Genomic DNA, 15,503 nt, shown 5'->3' with positions numbered 1-15,503 from the left:
CATCTTTTTTCTGTTCCTTACTTCCTTTCAGGTGAAACCTCCGCTTCAAGGGCAATGAAGCAGTAACACTTGTGGTTTCTGTTTGTAGTCTGGCTCCCTGCCCCCCCACAAATACCCACACGAGAAGGCAGAAAGCTAAAAACAATGAGGAGCAGGTTTGTGTAAAATCACAGAGGCTCCTGAGTATTTGAATTAGTCTTTGATGTCTGCTGTTATTTCACACTGCCTTGTTCTTGTACTGAGTAAGGGCGAGGAAGGAGGCAGAGGATTTTACACGATAGGATAAATCAGTTCTGGAGCTCCTTTCTCTGAATTGTGCTCCACCTCTCCCTTTGGCTCCTTGCCAGTGAAACTGCATATCAGATCACTAAATAGGAAAAAATGTAATTTTCTAATATGTATGTAATTGTGTGTCACTGAAAGGTGAGAGTAGCATAGTGGCTTTCATAGTTTCATGTAGTGCTTGTAATTTTGTAGAAAAATTGAGGACTGAGTTGAAAGGCAGATGATTTGGCAACATCTTCCTGTTCCTGACAAGTCTGCATTGGGAGCTGTGAAGTCTTTCCACAAGTGCTGACATCAGTGTTGGAGTTGGATGGTGATTGATTGGAGGCAGTGCTAAGTGCTGTAATCTCCTTTGCTGGCTTTGCTGGCCTCTGGAGCTTCCTGCTGGATGTGTTTCACATCCCGTGGATATGTCTGCAGATACAGCTCTCCTGAGTGTTGGTACAGCCCAGACAAACTCTGCTGGAACCCCATTATGTAGTATAAGGTGGCTTCTGTCAGAAAGCTTCATAAAAACATAGGTTCCACTGCATAGGTTCCTAAATTGCATTTAGGAAAACAAAAATGCAATTTCATTTTGGAGCTAAAACCAGGAAAACCAGCAATTTGGCAGCACAGTTCGATTTCTTTCTTCTGGGGTTGATGTAGAATTATATCTGGTGTATCTCAACATCAAAGGTACTGTGGTAAAACTCAGCAAAGGCATGACTGATGTTAGTGGAAAGGGGAGTATTGCCAACTGTCTTGAGCCAAGTGATAATAAATTATGTGTCCATGTGGTTTTGTGCCTCTCGTGTGTGGAAACTACAATACCATTGCAGACATATTAATTGTTTGTATTGTTATCCACTAACATGAGCTCATGATTATGTAGCACCTGATCAGAGATTTTTACCTCATTTCCTACTGTCTGATTTAATGGTCTGTAATTTCCTTGTCTCTGATTGAGATGTGTTACCAGGTTATTTAATCAAAGCCTTTAGCTCAGCTATATGTATGTGAGGTGCTGTGTGCAGACCTCACTGCAGGAGGTCTGCTTGTCCTGGATCTCTTTTTGCCAGCCTTTTGTAGCACTGGTCCATTATTTCTGACTCAGCCATCCCAGCACTTGGCTGCTGCTGGCAATGCCATGCAGTGTCCACACTGGCCCATGTTGTTTAAACCAACGATGGAGGCATTGCTGCTCTCTTCATTGAAAGTCTTTGTTCTTTCCACAATCCTAGTGAAAAATAAGGCAGTTCATACTTGAGATGCTCTAGCCACAGTGCTAACAGTCAAGAGCTGCTCACAAAAAGCCTTGGTAGACCTTTACCTCCGTTTTTTTCTCCATCACATTTTTTTCCTTGCTGGTTCCTTTTTGGTCCTTTTCACCTGAATGCTTTAGGTGTGCACTGAGGAGAAGTTTAACACCACAGTGTCAGTTTTGAGCGCAGTGTTGGAAAGTTCATTTCTCTGTGTGCTCCCCAGCATTTTCTTTTGAAGAATAATGTGATGTCTTTCTGCACTTTCGGTTTGAACATTGCAGGCATGTTGGTCAAATCCATGTGTGGGAGTGTGCTGTACAACTGTTGCTTGCAAACAGGGCTACTACAGCCAGACTGGCTGTAAAGCAGTAATCAGCTTCCTTGAGTTGGAAGTCTAGAGTTGGGCTTGGTTTGTTTTGCTTTTTAAACAGCTGATCCTCTGGTGAAGAAAAGATAATTAGAGGTGTGATAGGGAAGTGGATTGATATTGACGTGTGTTTAATTTCCTTGTGGATACAGGAGTGCACTGAAGGCAAATCAGTGTAAAGCAACAATGTAACATCATGTCCTTTGGTCATAGAAAGGAAGAGAGATGGCTGTTGTGCCAGCTGGGGAGTGACAGAATACCTGTCAGCTGTAACCTTCCACTTTGTCTTCCCCTGTAAGATTGGGTTTGTGTCTCTCCCCAGCTCGTAAGCAGGAGATTATCAAGGTGACCGAGCAGTTGATTGAAGCCATCAACAACGGGGACTTCGAAGCTTACACGTAAGCTCCTCCTTTGGAGGGAGTGAGGACAGCTGGGGTATTTGACACTGCCTGTGTAAATATGCGTGGTTATGTGTGAGTGCCTGTGCTTGGAGTTATGTACTGTTGAAATGCCTTCCTAGATGTCCCCACGAAACACAAGATATGTGCATGGCTGCTTTTCCCTGGCTTCACACATCACCAGTTTCAGAAGAGCTGCTGGTATAACTCCAGTGTAGTTAGAAGAAACTATTTAATTCTGGCTTGCGTAATGATGTGAGGCATAAAAAATATCCCTTGCATTGCACAGCCACAGTTTTCTTTGTCACAAGTAAAAATTCCTGCTTGTAATAACACTGACTTGTGGGTCTTTTTTTGGTCAAAACATGATTTATATGAAGTGTGGTCCACTCAAAGTAAGCTGCCAAATTTACTAATTGAGCTGAAACCAGAACTCCATGCCTGCTCCTCATGTTAAGTTCTGTTCTTGCCCACTGTGATGGCATGAGTAGGTGAAATGTTTGATAGGAATGAAAGAAACAATTAAAAATGGTCTCTCCAAAGCAGTGATCCCTAACCATGTGTGCTCATTGCAGAATTTCCTCTTTTCCATAGAAAAATCTGTGATCCTGGCCTTACGTCTTTTGAACCTGAAGCTTTGGGTAATCTGGTAGAAGGGATGGACTTCCACCGGTTTTACTTCGAAAATGGTAAATATTCCATTTTCATCTCCAAGGCTTCATCTGCTCCTTGTGACTGTGTGTCTCTCATCTAATGAGCTTTTTGGTCCGGGAGTTAGTTAATTGACTTGGGCAGGGGAAGGGAGTATTATTTTTTTCAGGGTTCTGCTATAGGTGTTTTTCAGTCTGCTTCTTTTCTGCTCATTCACACATCACAGGGCACCTCAGAGGGCAGAGGAGAGTTGCGGGTATTTGGAACTAAAAAGTCAAAATAAAGAATGAGTAAAGTTGAATTATTTTAACTGAAAATATTGGGTACAAATGTCATTAAACGTAACAGAGAAACTGAAATGTTGCGAAACTCCAGGTGGTGCCCTCCCCTTTATTTAATCCATATATGTACATGGATTAAACGTATTTACTTATTAAGTAGTGTATGATAAGTGATTGTGCTCATTCTACAAAGTATTTTAGTTGTAGGTGTGATTATCATAAAACCCTAGTTACGATTTTGTATCTGCTTAGCCTGAGATTTTTGTGTTGGCATGAGTTCTTTTGGCTTACCCAGAGCAAATGTGTTTCTCCTGTGTGTACCCGTGTGTGTGTGTGTGTGGTAGCTCTGTCCAAAAGCAACAAGCCGATCCACACGATCATCCTGAACCCACACGTGCACCTGGTGGGCGAGGACGCGGCGTGCATCGCCTACATCCGCCTGACGCAGTACATGGACGGCAGCGGCATGCCAAAGACTATGCAGTCCGAGGAGACGCGCGTGTGGCACCGGCGCGACGGCAAGTGGCAGAACGTGCACTTCCACCGCTCGGGCTCGCCCACCGTGCCCATCAAGTAAGGAACTGCCCCGCCACCAGCTCACACCTTCTAGGCACACCGCTAGTCCAGTAGCTGCTTTGGGCCTTAAAAACTGCGAGCTGTCCTCTGGTAGTGTCCTTTTTTGTGGTTGTTCGTTATGTGTTATACCCACTGCTGTGCACAGTGTTGGTGAGAAGAGTTCTAAAATAATGCGCTGTTTTGGTTGTTGTTTTCTACTGTGATGCCCACCGATCCAACTCGGTCCCTGAACTGGCAGCTTGAAGAGCAGGAAGGTGTTTTAATGTAGAGAAAGCTTGATAGAAGTCACACAAAACAGGATTAGAAACCCTAGAATACAATTGCTGGAAAGCCTGGGAAAATAAAAAGCAGTAGGATACAGGGAGCTGTCAGAGCTAACCAGAAAGTTTCAAGTGAAATGCGTCACTATTGGGAAAAACTGAAGTTTAACTAATATTTAGTGTAATTTCCAGCCACCTCTACTTTCCCAGGCCTAGGTATGTTCACTACTAGTTGGGTTTGAGCCAGTTTACACATTTACCTTGTAAATTGAGCCATCTCAGTCCCTCTCACGTTCTTATCTCTTTCCCCACAGTCCCTGTGCCTAATTGCTGAGTATTCCTTGTTGGGCAGTTCCAACATCCCCATGGGACAGCCTTGCCTCTCTCCCATCAACATTTCTCTCTGCTGTTCATCCAGACCCTGCCACAACCTCGGAGTCAGGCAGTGACCGAGTTCCTTGAGCCACATTGTCACCAGGGTTAGTGACAGCACACTCGGGGTTGCAATAACAAAATAAAGAGTCACAGCTTGCTCAGGAGGTTCTGCTTAGGCCATTGGCTTCTCTGCTTCTTCAGCAGCCTCTGCTAATGAGCCCAAACCTCAGTGGCTGTGGTTTCCCAAGTAGGCAGCACCAGTCCGGGCCTGGCTTTGCTCAGTTGTGAGCCCTCTGAACAGGATAGAATTCGATTTGTGTCAGGTGTCTTAATGTGGAGAGTGGCTGAATTTCCTGGCGTGGATGGTAAGGGCTTAGATTTCATCTTTTGAACCACCATGTCTCATAATTTACTCCTTGCAACACTCTTCTCCTATATGAAATGACACTTGATGAAGTAAGAAGGTAGAATGAAGTGTTGAACTTCCATGGTGATGATTTAGTATTATTTTGTTATTTAGGAATAAAGAAATGTTATTACTTAGTGATAACTGTTTTATTTCAAAATATGAAACCAATGGGAACAACAGCCAAATGTCCTTTGTTTCTCACATTCCAGCTGCACTGCCAGTGTTTCAACAGATAGTATTCAAAGAGCAGTTACTCTTCCTTGAAATGCCATTTAAGGTAAATCTTTGAGGTTTTCAAAAAGGAGTGTTTGTCAAGGGATCTGAGCTGGCTGTGTGTAGAACCAGAAAGCCCAAGTGAAGCAGGTTCACCTGGCCCACTGCACCCTGAGCAGTCAGTGTTTACAGGACAGTGACATGAAATGGGATAGAGAATAATTTAATCTTTTCCTCTGATTTTTTTTTTCCACCTTTGTCTTTTTGGGAAGGTACTGCAGTATGTCATTTGCATCTGCTTGTTCTCCCTAATAAAGATAATGATTTCTGGGACTGCCAAGGGTGGAAGGAGAAGAAAAATCACCATGGAATAATTTTTTGGCCGTTGCAGAGTGGTGTCTGTATTGGTGAATCTTTTGAGCCAATGGGGTCAGACAGAGGAGATTTCAGGATTGTGAGGGGTGTCCAAGCTTAAGGGGTCACAGAGGAGCCTTAGAGCCAGACTGAGGCTTAAGGAGAGATTCCCCGAGTTAGCAATGTAGCCCTACGTGTGTAGCACTGGCAACATTATCACATAAATCCCATAACCAGCTCTCATCTTGAATTCAGAGGAGGTTTTTGGACTTGCTCCTAGCACTGTTCCAAAATATGGTTGGTCTGATGGTTAGGAACTTTGCTTTCCAGTGTAAAATTTGGTCATCTTCAGCATATGCTTGGTTCTTCTATGCCACGGTTGTTCTCCTGCACTGGTTAGGTGTGCAGACATGAACTGTTTGTAGGAAGGCTGATCAGATCATTGCCACGTTCTACTTCCGTAGGCTAAACAGCCAGCACCACCTCAGATGGCTTTGCCTGATAGGATCTCCATTTTCCTATTACCTTATCCCCTTACTGTCTTTTTTTGTTTGAGGTTTGCCTTTCCATTAGCTTGGCTTCTTCTGAAATGCTCTGTCCAGTTGTTGTCAGGGTTTTATTTAATTCCCCAATGTCTTTCTTCTCCCTGCTCTGTTCTGGCAAAATTTTTGCACTTTTCTCGTCTGCAGCACATCTGAGACAGCCACCTATTTACCCTCAACTCTCATTTCCAGACAGTGAGTGCATAGAAACTTACAGAGCTTTGCACTTCCTATTATTCCATGTAATATTTTTGGATTACCCAGCCCTGAAGGTTGTTTGGTTCTCCTTGCACAATGCTCCTGTTTTCTTTTCTTTTTATAGTGCCTTCCACCTAAGTGTCAGTATGCTAAGTGAGATTGGTCCTCCTGCTCATGCTCAGCACTAGGGAGTCTCCTCTAGGCTGATAACTCCCCTTTCAGAAAAACGCTGCCATTCTTTCTTTATTCCCCATCTTCTAAAGTCTGACTGGGAGATTCCCATGTAGCACCAAGCTAGACCCATCTTCTCCTATAACCCATCCTGAACATTTTTGCACTGTCTCTTATTTCACCTTTGCTTTTCCCAGTCAGAGCAGCAATAACTCCATTTTGGAAAACTAAAGGAACTTAATTTACTTATTGCTCTAGTTCCTTTATTTGAAATGTATACAGTCTACAGCTACTTATTTATTACCAGTGCACAGTAGTTAATAATGGCGTTTCCATAATTAAAAAGTATTTTACACATCGTGTCTGAAGATGAATTTCAAATCTAATAAAGTTGCAAAAACGATTATAGCTGTGATCTGCTAGACACGGTGTCCTAGATGGTGTTAAACCAGTTGCTGAAAGCATAGTAGCTTCCTTGTTTTCAGGAAGGAGTGTGGATAAGTCTAAGGATAGAACTGAGCTCTTTGGTAGCTATAGGTATAGGGAAATGTTTCCTTGTGGCAGAGAACTTACTTGAACAAGGATATGAGCACAAATATGTGTTCAGTTTATAAATAAATTTTATTTGTGGTTTTGCTGTGAGATGGGGCAAACTTGGGTTTCTGTCTTGTCCATGGTTTCTCTCTGAGTGACAGCAGTGACCGTAGGAAATTGTTCTCTGTATCTATGTTCTTAGGGATCTGTGCTAATGTGTTTCTGCAGAGCTGTCTGCTTGTCCTTGGAGAGTGCACCTGCCCAGTATGGGCAGTCAAAGGGCTGCTGAGCCTAAAAGTGACTCCCTACCCTAACTTCAGCCTCAGTGAGGCTTATGTTCCCTCCCTGATCACTGCTCACACCTTCTGATACTTTGAAGAGCGCAGTGCCAGAGAGCAGGAATGCAGAGTAAAGAGTTTGTTCTGTGTTTGTGCAGCGCCTAGCGCAGAGGGATCCCACCACGGCTCCAGCCCCTAGATGCTACGGTAATACAAATGATGCTACAAACCTCAGTTAGCTGCATACTTGCTTCCAGCTCCTTCCCCTTCTTTCTCTCTCTGCATCATTCGGCTCTGGCATGTCTTGCATGTGAATGACACCTCATTCTTCCTTGTCACTTGGTCCAATCTTTGTACAAGAGCCTCAGTCTGTGGCAGTGCCTGCGATGTCACGCTGAGGAAGTTAACTTACAGCCAGAGATTCTCGGCTGAATTCTACCCTCCCTTCCTTAAGGAATCCCTTAAGACACTTTGGCTTCCTGCCTCAGTTTTCTTTTTCATTTTTGCAGCCTCTCTGGCATCTTGTAAAGATGGAAAATGTCTGTTAAGTGGTTTGAAAAATAAAAGAATGCTTTGCCTGAGTGGAGGTTTTTCCCTTGTTTTTTCCCCGGTATCATGTTTAGTGATCTCAACAAGATGGTTTTTTTCAATAGCATTGGCTAACATATGAGCATGTGTTGTTATCTGGTGGTGATGTTACCTCAGTAATGGAAATCTGTTTGTTTTTTTTTCTCCTTCCTCCTAGCTAAAAATATCAGCGGTGCCGCTCTTGCATTTTCTGTACCCAACGCACCTGGTTGATTACCATCTTGGCCATCCCGTTCTCTTCATGCATGTTTCTGAGTGCATGAAGTTGTGAAGGTTCTTCATGTAACACATTTGTGATGCACCACGTTGCTGTATATTCCATCTGTACACTGTTAACATTTCAATGAAGGTGATGTTCCATGCAAATAGAGAATAACAAGGCGTAAAAGACAAAAAAGAGATATTGGATGGACAGCAGTAGACACACAATACATTTGTCACTTGCTCCATTTATGCCAAGACATAAATTTTGACAGACAACTTTAAAATCTAACGCGTTTATTAAAAAAAAAAAGGAAAAAAAAAAGAAAAAGTATATTTTACCTTCTTTTTTTAAGAACTGTTTTTTGACTCCTCTTTTTCTCCTGAGTCCCAGGATTTTGCTTTGATTCTGGTAGGAATGGTTAGGATTTCCGCTGGCAGCTCCATTACTGTTAAACAGATTTTTATCCTAGATGGACAAAATCACTGATAAATGTGGAAGTGTTAATATCTTGGCTTTAGACCAGCTGCAGCCTTCTTAGTTTATTAGTCTATGAAAACTGGAAAAATCTCCTCATTTGCTGGCCTGGCCACTCCAGAATTAACTGTCAGTGCTCTGGTGAGTCAGCAGCTTCTGTTTTCCTTTTGAATATTTTTTGCTTTCTTATTTTGCTTAACTGAACGGTTCTGTTGGATGATTAAGCAAAATTAAAAATTGTAAGGAACTAAGTGATAATTGAGAGACAGTTTTTGAGGATTAAAATGGAAGGAAAGAGAAAGATTTTTATCGCTTTTAGGATGTACTGTAAATTTTTTAAGGAGGCTTTAAAAAATACAATATGTGGGTTAATGTATAGACCAGTTGTGTGGATAATATACTCAAGAAATATTAGGCCTTAAAGCTAAGTATGAAGAGTTTACGTGCATTACACTGCTGCTGTTGCTTCTCTGGAAACGAATTACGGAGACACCGGTTTTCCGTGGGACCCTAACACTTGACCACAGGTTTGTGTCTCCCCCTCTTGCCCTCACTCCCCTCCTGGTTTCTCAAGCTCCCCTGGCATCGTTCGGTGTCGAGGCCGGCGATCCCAACGGGTTTGTCCCGCCTCCAGGCCGAGGGTGGAACGCGGTGCTGGCAGCACAGGACGCAGTCTTTGCAACAGGGACTAGTTCTCCTTCCCTCACGTTGCTGTAAAAATGCACCCTCGCAAGAATTTCAGTTTCTTCCCTGCCACTGTTCCAGGAAAGGCCAGGCTGGGCTGCTCCTGTTCTCTCTCTCCTGTGGTTCTGTTAGCAGCAGACTCCTGCTCCTGCAGCGCTGTACAGTGCATGCTGTCTGAGTCAGTGTCCTTTTTAGCCGTCCAAAATGTACTACTCGGCAGCCAGAACTTTTTAAAATGGGAAAGCTTCCTAATTTGTATCATTTCACCTCTCTGTGTTGATTATTAATCAGAAGCAGTTCTTAAACATGTTGATGTTGTTACTAGTGGATGTATGGTAGATGGACTTAAGCTTCTCTGATAATTACTACATGATTTTAAACAATATATATTTAAAGTAAGCATCTACAATAAATGTGTTGAGCCATATTAACCTGCCAATGGGATCTGTGAAAAAAGTAATGGCCTCATTTTTTTCTCATTAATTTCCTTTTTTTTCCTTTTTTTTCTTTTTTCTCTTTTCTTTTTTTTTTTTTTTTTTTTTTGGTGAAGCGGCTATAAGTGGCATACCTGTATTTAAAATTAACAAATTAGGTGTAGGGTGTTTTTTTTATACTTCTAACATAGCATGTGGTGTTGATGTATTACTGTAGACCAAGTTTGTCTTCCACACCAAGACGTGAGGAACTTGTGATTTGTTCTCTCCACCACAACTGAATTATACACTTCTGTCATTTTGGAACACTGCAGTTTACCATGGGACACAGTGTACATATTTCTTGCCATAATGGTAAATGATTGATATATTTAAGGATTAATAAATTTGTGATTTCTGCTGACATTGTGCTTGTGTTTTAATTTCCCAATTAATTGTGAGCTTTGCAATGGAAAATATGTAGTGTCTGCTTGAATTAAGATGCCAGAGGCACAATGCACTTTCTTAGGAGCTGAATTTTTGGTTTGAAAATACAAGTGTTTGCTGTTGTGGTTTTTCCTTTGGTTGGTTCCTGAGTGCTTTTCCTGGGGCTGATGGCACACTGCTCATGCTCAGCTTTGTTGGTGGACTGTTCACATACCTTGTGCTCGTAGGGCCATATTTAGAAATGTTTTAGGTAGTTCCAACACTTCTGTTGCTGCCTTGCTGTATTTCATATATATGCTCCGCCTGTAACACAGAGCTCTTTAAGAGAAGTTATTGTATGCTCTATAATGCCATAAAAGACATGTAGGACTATAAAAACATACATATAGAAATTTAAAATACAGTTATGTCTGTAAATAATTAGGATTTAAAATAAGGTACCAGTTGAGAAGCTTACATATATGTCTGTAGTGATTTCAGGCCATCTTAAACCATGCTGAGCCACAACTGAGGACAGTCTTTTATACCAGCAGAAAAAAAGAAGGACGAAGGAGAGGAAACAACTTGCAGCTTTCCTGGGTCAGGGAATGCAGAGCTGGACCGGGGCCAAGGCAGCGTAGCTGGAGCAGCGGCGTTGGCGTGGCAGGTAGCCAGAGCCTGTCCTGGGTTGGTCGCAATTCCAGTGCTTCTTCTTGGGTGGCATTTTGTAAGCAAAAAAAGGTAGTCAGGAGAGCACTCAGGGGACTGGAATTTTTCACTAAACCCCAGAAGGAGAAAAAGCAGTTTAGTCTATTGGGAGGTCTCATATTTTGTCATATCACTTTTACCTACTTTTTTTGCTCATTTTTTTCCAGTGAATGCTATTCCAGAAATCAGTTTGATTTTGATTTTAACCATGCTCCTGCATAAAGCTGTGTGGCAGCAGTGGAATTGCTACTGATTCAGGTATGCAGAGAAGAGAGATCAGTGGATAAAGCCAAATGTTCAGCAGCGGGCTGGGAGAACACATTTCCTCCATATCAGGCTGAATATTTGGGAGAGCAGCAGGGTTTGGGGGCTGGTTTGGGGCTTTTTAATGGTTGTTCTTTTATAGCACAAATATTTTCATCTGCTGCCTCCTGGTGGCTTTGTAATACTGTTTTCTGTTTAAGAGCGTACAAGAAGAGGCTGTTTGTTCTGAGCAGAAGAGAGCCCAGTGCTTTCATTTATTCAATTTTTAATGTAAGTAAGGAACACAATTACCATTTCCTGGATCTTGAATATAACCTATATATACACCTGAAGTAATCAGATTGATTCTGTTTTCCAAAAATGGCCTCCAAGGACACATTGAAGAAAAGTACCGTCTCCTAGGGCTGTATATTAAATCCACAGTTCATTGTGTTTAGGATTAACTTCACTAGTTCTTCAGTGAGTTATTAATCCTTGGTAATTGATCATCTCCTTGGGCTATTCTCTCAGAAAGCAGAATCGCTTCATGCTTCTCAGGGCTTTTCTTTCTTCTAAAATTTGTGCAGTCATACTTTATACATAACCCATCATAAAAAAAACCCCATTAATCAAAAAGCTAACTGTAGTCATTGAGGAATCAATCCAAATAGCTTCAGGAGTTCAGTGCTGCGAGGTGCAACTGCTAAAGCCTTGTTCTTGCAGGGAGAGCCGAGGGCTGACACCCCTGTGCAGGAGCACGGGGAGCTTTGGTCCTCACAAAAGGGGACACTTAGTAATTCTGCAGCCTATCCAGGCCTTGCAGGAAGGGAAGGCTTCCCTCCCTTCCCCTCCCTCTCTAGCAGAGCTCCCTGTGGCTGAGCAGGACAGGTTGCAGGATCTGCTCCCAAGGCAGCATGCATGTGGAAGGAGGCAGGAATTCTGTGTGCTCACATGCTGCAGAACAGCACTGCCAGGGCTGCCTGTTCTAGCATGTGCTTGTCCAGACCCAGCCCAGGCCAAAGGCACTGCAGACAGTAAGTTTGGGGAAGAGCAGAGCATTTAATCAGAGGGTGGGGCAAAGAAAATCAGTGCAAAAAAAAAAAAAAAAAAGACAAGCTGTTAGAAAACAGGATTTCTAAGGCAAAGAGATAAAAGAGCACTATTTCTATGTTACAGAAATGTCACATTCTTTCTTTAAAGGTGTTTCCAGAACTCAGCTGGGGGGCTGGACCATCTTAGGAACTAATTGGGAATTAGGCCCATAGAATCTTTTTCATCACAGTGACCTCTGAGTAGTTAACAAAGTTAAATGGCTAAATGTGGCAAGTGGTTGAGACAGGGCTGCTTCCTTAAAATAGCAAGGGCTGAGTGTGGGTAGCCACCCTCTGGAAAGTTGTGTTAAATTGCAGCACAGCATTTATCAGGAATCCGACACACCTTACTGCAGCCAAGGGCCTTGCTCTTACTTTTGCTATCCTCTGAAGTCAGCCTATAATGGAAAGGTGCTGTTTCATGTCAGGGCAGGACTGGCAGCAATGTCTGTCACCAAGTCCCCTGCTCACTGTCAGGTAATTCCCAGGAGCCAGCAAGCTGCTGCAGGGGAGAGGGGAGTATTAATTCATTAATACACAGCCACTGCATTGGGAGAGAGCCCACGGCAAACAGAAGGGCCCTGGGGAAGAAGAGACTGCTCAGCTCTCTTGCCACTCCTTTTCCCACCCTGCTGAGGCATCCAGGGCTGGCTCTCAGAGAGGACAGCTGCCCAGGGTGGTGACACTCACAGGACCTTGAGTTATACCAAGGGACCCTGCTAGCAACAGCCAGCCTGAGAGCAGGGGTAAGAGTCTGCCCTGGGGAGCCACAGAGCTCATTGGGTAAAGGGATTGCTGAACATTGGTACCTAAACACAAGTCAAAGCCTTAGCAGGGATGTAGAAGAGAGTTCTCCCAAGCACCCACCTCTGTCATCTTAGAGCAAGACATGAACTGCATGAAGCATCATACAGAGTTGTCATCGTGTCCTGTGCACCAAGGAGAGGTAAGTACTGAGTCAGAAGCCAGAGTTAGTTTAAGGTGGTACCTGGGTAAGTTCCTCAGACTAAATGGGCACCTGGACATCTACTCCCTGAATAAAAGTGGTGATTTCTGGGGCTTTTTTCTGAACAAAACTTTTTAGAGAGTAAAGCACAGAAGTGGGGCCCTGCCAAAATTTGCCTGCCTTGTTAATTGTAGGAAATAGAGTTATGGAAACCTTCATGAATGAATGAAGTTTCTCAAGTGGATACCTCAGTTCCAACAAGTCTTCATAAAGAAAAAAAATCACAAACACAATGGGTAAGTATGTTTGAAAAGTCTTGTTTATATCCCACTATGTTATCAAAATTCTAAATCATCAAGCCACTGGATCACCCAACCAAGACAGAGACAATCAGAAGTTGTAAAGGTGCACATTTCTTTTTCCAGTGGTTCAAATCAATTCTCCACCAACACAGGAAGGCTTATGGAATTTAACCTTATGGACATTTGCACTGTCATTTGGGTATTTTTTGATTGAAAGTAGGTACTTTCAAGTAATATAATTTAGTAAATAAGAAAGATGGTTTATTAAAGTAATTTGGAAATTGTTTGGAAGGCAGATTAGTGACAGATAATATATGTTGTAGGTGAGTAATTGACAGCTTTGCATTCTTCTCTTGTAGCAGCCTCCATGTGAATCCCCCACAGTCCATAAATCACAAAGTAACAGAATGTTTGGGGTTGGAAGGGACTTCTGGGGATCCTCTAGTCCAACCCTTGAGCAGGTTTCACAGGGTGATGTCCAGGCAGAGTTGAACATCTCCAGAGGAGACTCCACAGACTCTCTGGCCAGCTCCTACCAGTGCTCTGTCCCTCCCAGAGCCCGTTCCCAGCAGGTCAGGCCCTCACCTGCCTGGGTGCATGGCGTTGTTCTTCCTGAGCTGCAGGACCCCATACTTGCTCTTCCTGAGCTTCTCTGAGTTCCTCTCCAGCCTGCCCAGGTCTGGCTGAATGGCAGAATGGCCTGCTGGCCTGTCCTGCCTTTTGGAAGCCTGGGGTGACAATGGCTTTCCTCCATTCCTTCTCTTCTCCATGACCTTTCAAAGAAACACCTAATCCAAGATAAATCTGATCATACTGAAAAGTTATTCTAGAGAGGATTTTGGATACAGTAGAGCGCCTTTACACACAGTAAGAGGGATTGGTAGCATGGCCAGCCTTTTGTTTGCAGGCTTTGTTTCTGATCCTCTGGGTGGCCTTGGGCTGCCTGGAGGATATAGTGTAGAGCTGTGCACTTGTGACTGATGTGGCAGTTCCCATGTCCAGCCCTTCATTGCTGTTTTTTGTGTAGGTAATGTTCACATCATTTCTCTAAACCCTGGAGAGCCAGTGGTTTCCAGGGTTCTGTGACAATGAACAAAATTTCCTTCTCTTAAAGACTGAAATACTCTCCATGTAAGTATTTTGAAGAACCTGGGAATATTAACTACTTGCCAGCATCTAAGAGGGTATCGGCACATCATTGTGGAGTCTGGTTTTGGAGGTAGCAGTTTCAGTCTCCTGTTGGGACCTAAGCACTTTAAATAGTTACACTCTCCATGATGGAGCCAGATAAGCACAGCAGCAGTAGGCTGATTTCAGGGCTTGGATTTAGATCTACTGACAGGGATCTGGGAGATGTGAGTAGGAGGTTTTGGTCTTTTGCATTCAGGCTAGGAATCTGAGCATGCATTCCTTGTGCAAGGTCAGTGCCATAACTACTGAGTGAATAGATGAGACAGTTCTTGTCCATTTTCTCACTGAAAAATAAGCAGGGAAGGATTTATTTTTGTTTGGATGCAGTTTTTAAAAAGTGGTCAAAATCTGCCTGACAACAGCAGGAAGGATCCCTTTCCATGTGCATACACCAAGCGAAGGTGCCCCAAAGGCTTAAAAATGCCAAGGACTAATTAACACAAAGCTGAGAGCAAGAAACACTCCAAGTCTCTTTTCCTAAACAAATGGCTGTGTTTGAGGATTTCAATATGTGAACAGATAGAAAAACTGAGCTTTAAAGGTCCTGGGGCTTTGCTGATCCCTCCTTTGCAGTGGGTTTCCAATGCTGGAACTCTGAGTGGCGCTGGGTGTTCATTCTCTGCTCTGTAGTTGAATGGGGATCTCAGTATTTGTGTCTCACCACATTCACACCTTTCTATAAACAGCTTCCCAGTTAAGACCAGCTTTTCACACATGACAAGGCAGAGCTACTTTACATCCCACGAGTCTTACACTGCCTGCCAAAAGGATGTAAGGGGGTTATTTGGGAGGGTGGAAGAGCCCGAGGATGAGGACTCCAGTTTTCATTAAGAGGTCTCAGCAGCTCACGCTACTCATCCCTGAGGAGGAGTAGCTGGAGTAGCTGGCACAAAGATCCAAACATTTTGGTGGCAAGAGGAGACAGCAGGTGCAGGCTTCTCCTCAGTAAGATCCTTTCAACTTCTTTGCCAAAACGCCCCTCTGCGGCTCCACACCCCTCTGTTCGGATGTTTACCTCTTGCCTTTGTGCTGCTCCTGCCCTACCTTCTCTTCCCAACCTTCTCATCTTCCTCCCACATGAAACCCTGAGGTTCTT

General features: G+C 43.4%; 1 protein-coding gene across 9 annotated transcripts in view; it reads left to right on the top strand.

Moving 5' to 3' along the window:
* Nucleotides 1-9,924, top strand: part of CAMK2D (calcium/calmodulin dependent protein kinase II delta) — a 120,890-nt gene extending 110,966 nt beyond the window's left edge. For 5 of the 9 annotated variants that reach the window (XM_050973541.1, XM_050973542.1, XM_050973540.1 and 2 more), the window contains 4 exons: nt 2,219-2,294; nt 2,889-2,983; nt 3,571-3,799; nt 4,377-7,287. In XM_050973541.1, the coding sequence (XP_050829498.1) occupies nt 2,219-2,294; nt 2,889-2,983; nt 3,571-3,799; nt 4,377-4,389 (413 nt within the window). In that variant the 3' untranslated portion in view covers nt 4,390-7,287. The other 4 variants (XM_050973547.1, XM_050973546.1, XM_030239568.2 and 1 more) reach the window with 3 other exon arrangements.
* The last annotated feature ends 5,579 nt before the right edge of the window (nt 9,925-15,503 follow it).

Source organism: Serinus canaria, chromosome 4, assembly GCF_022539315.1.
Source record: "Serinus canaria isolate serCan28SL12 chromosome 4, serCan2020, whole genome shotgun sequence".
Lineage (NCBI taxonomy): Eukaryota > Metazoa > Chordata > Aves > Passeriformes > Fringillidae > Serinus > Serinus canaria.
This window is presented reverse-complemented; position numbering and strand designations above follow the sequence as displayed.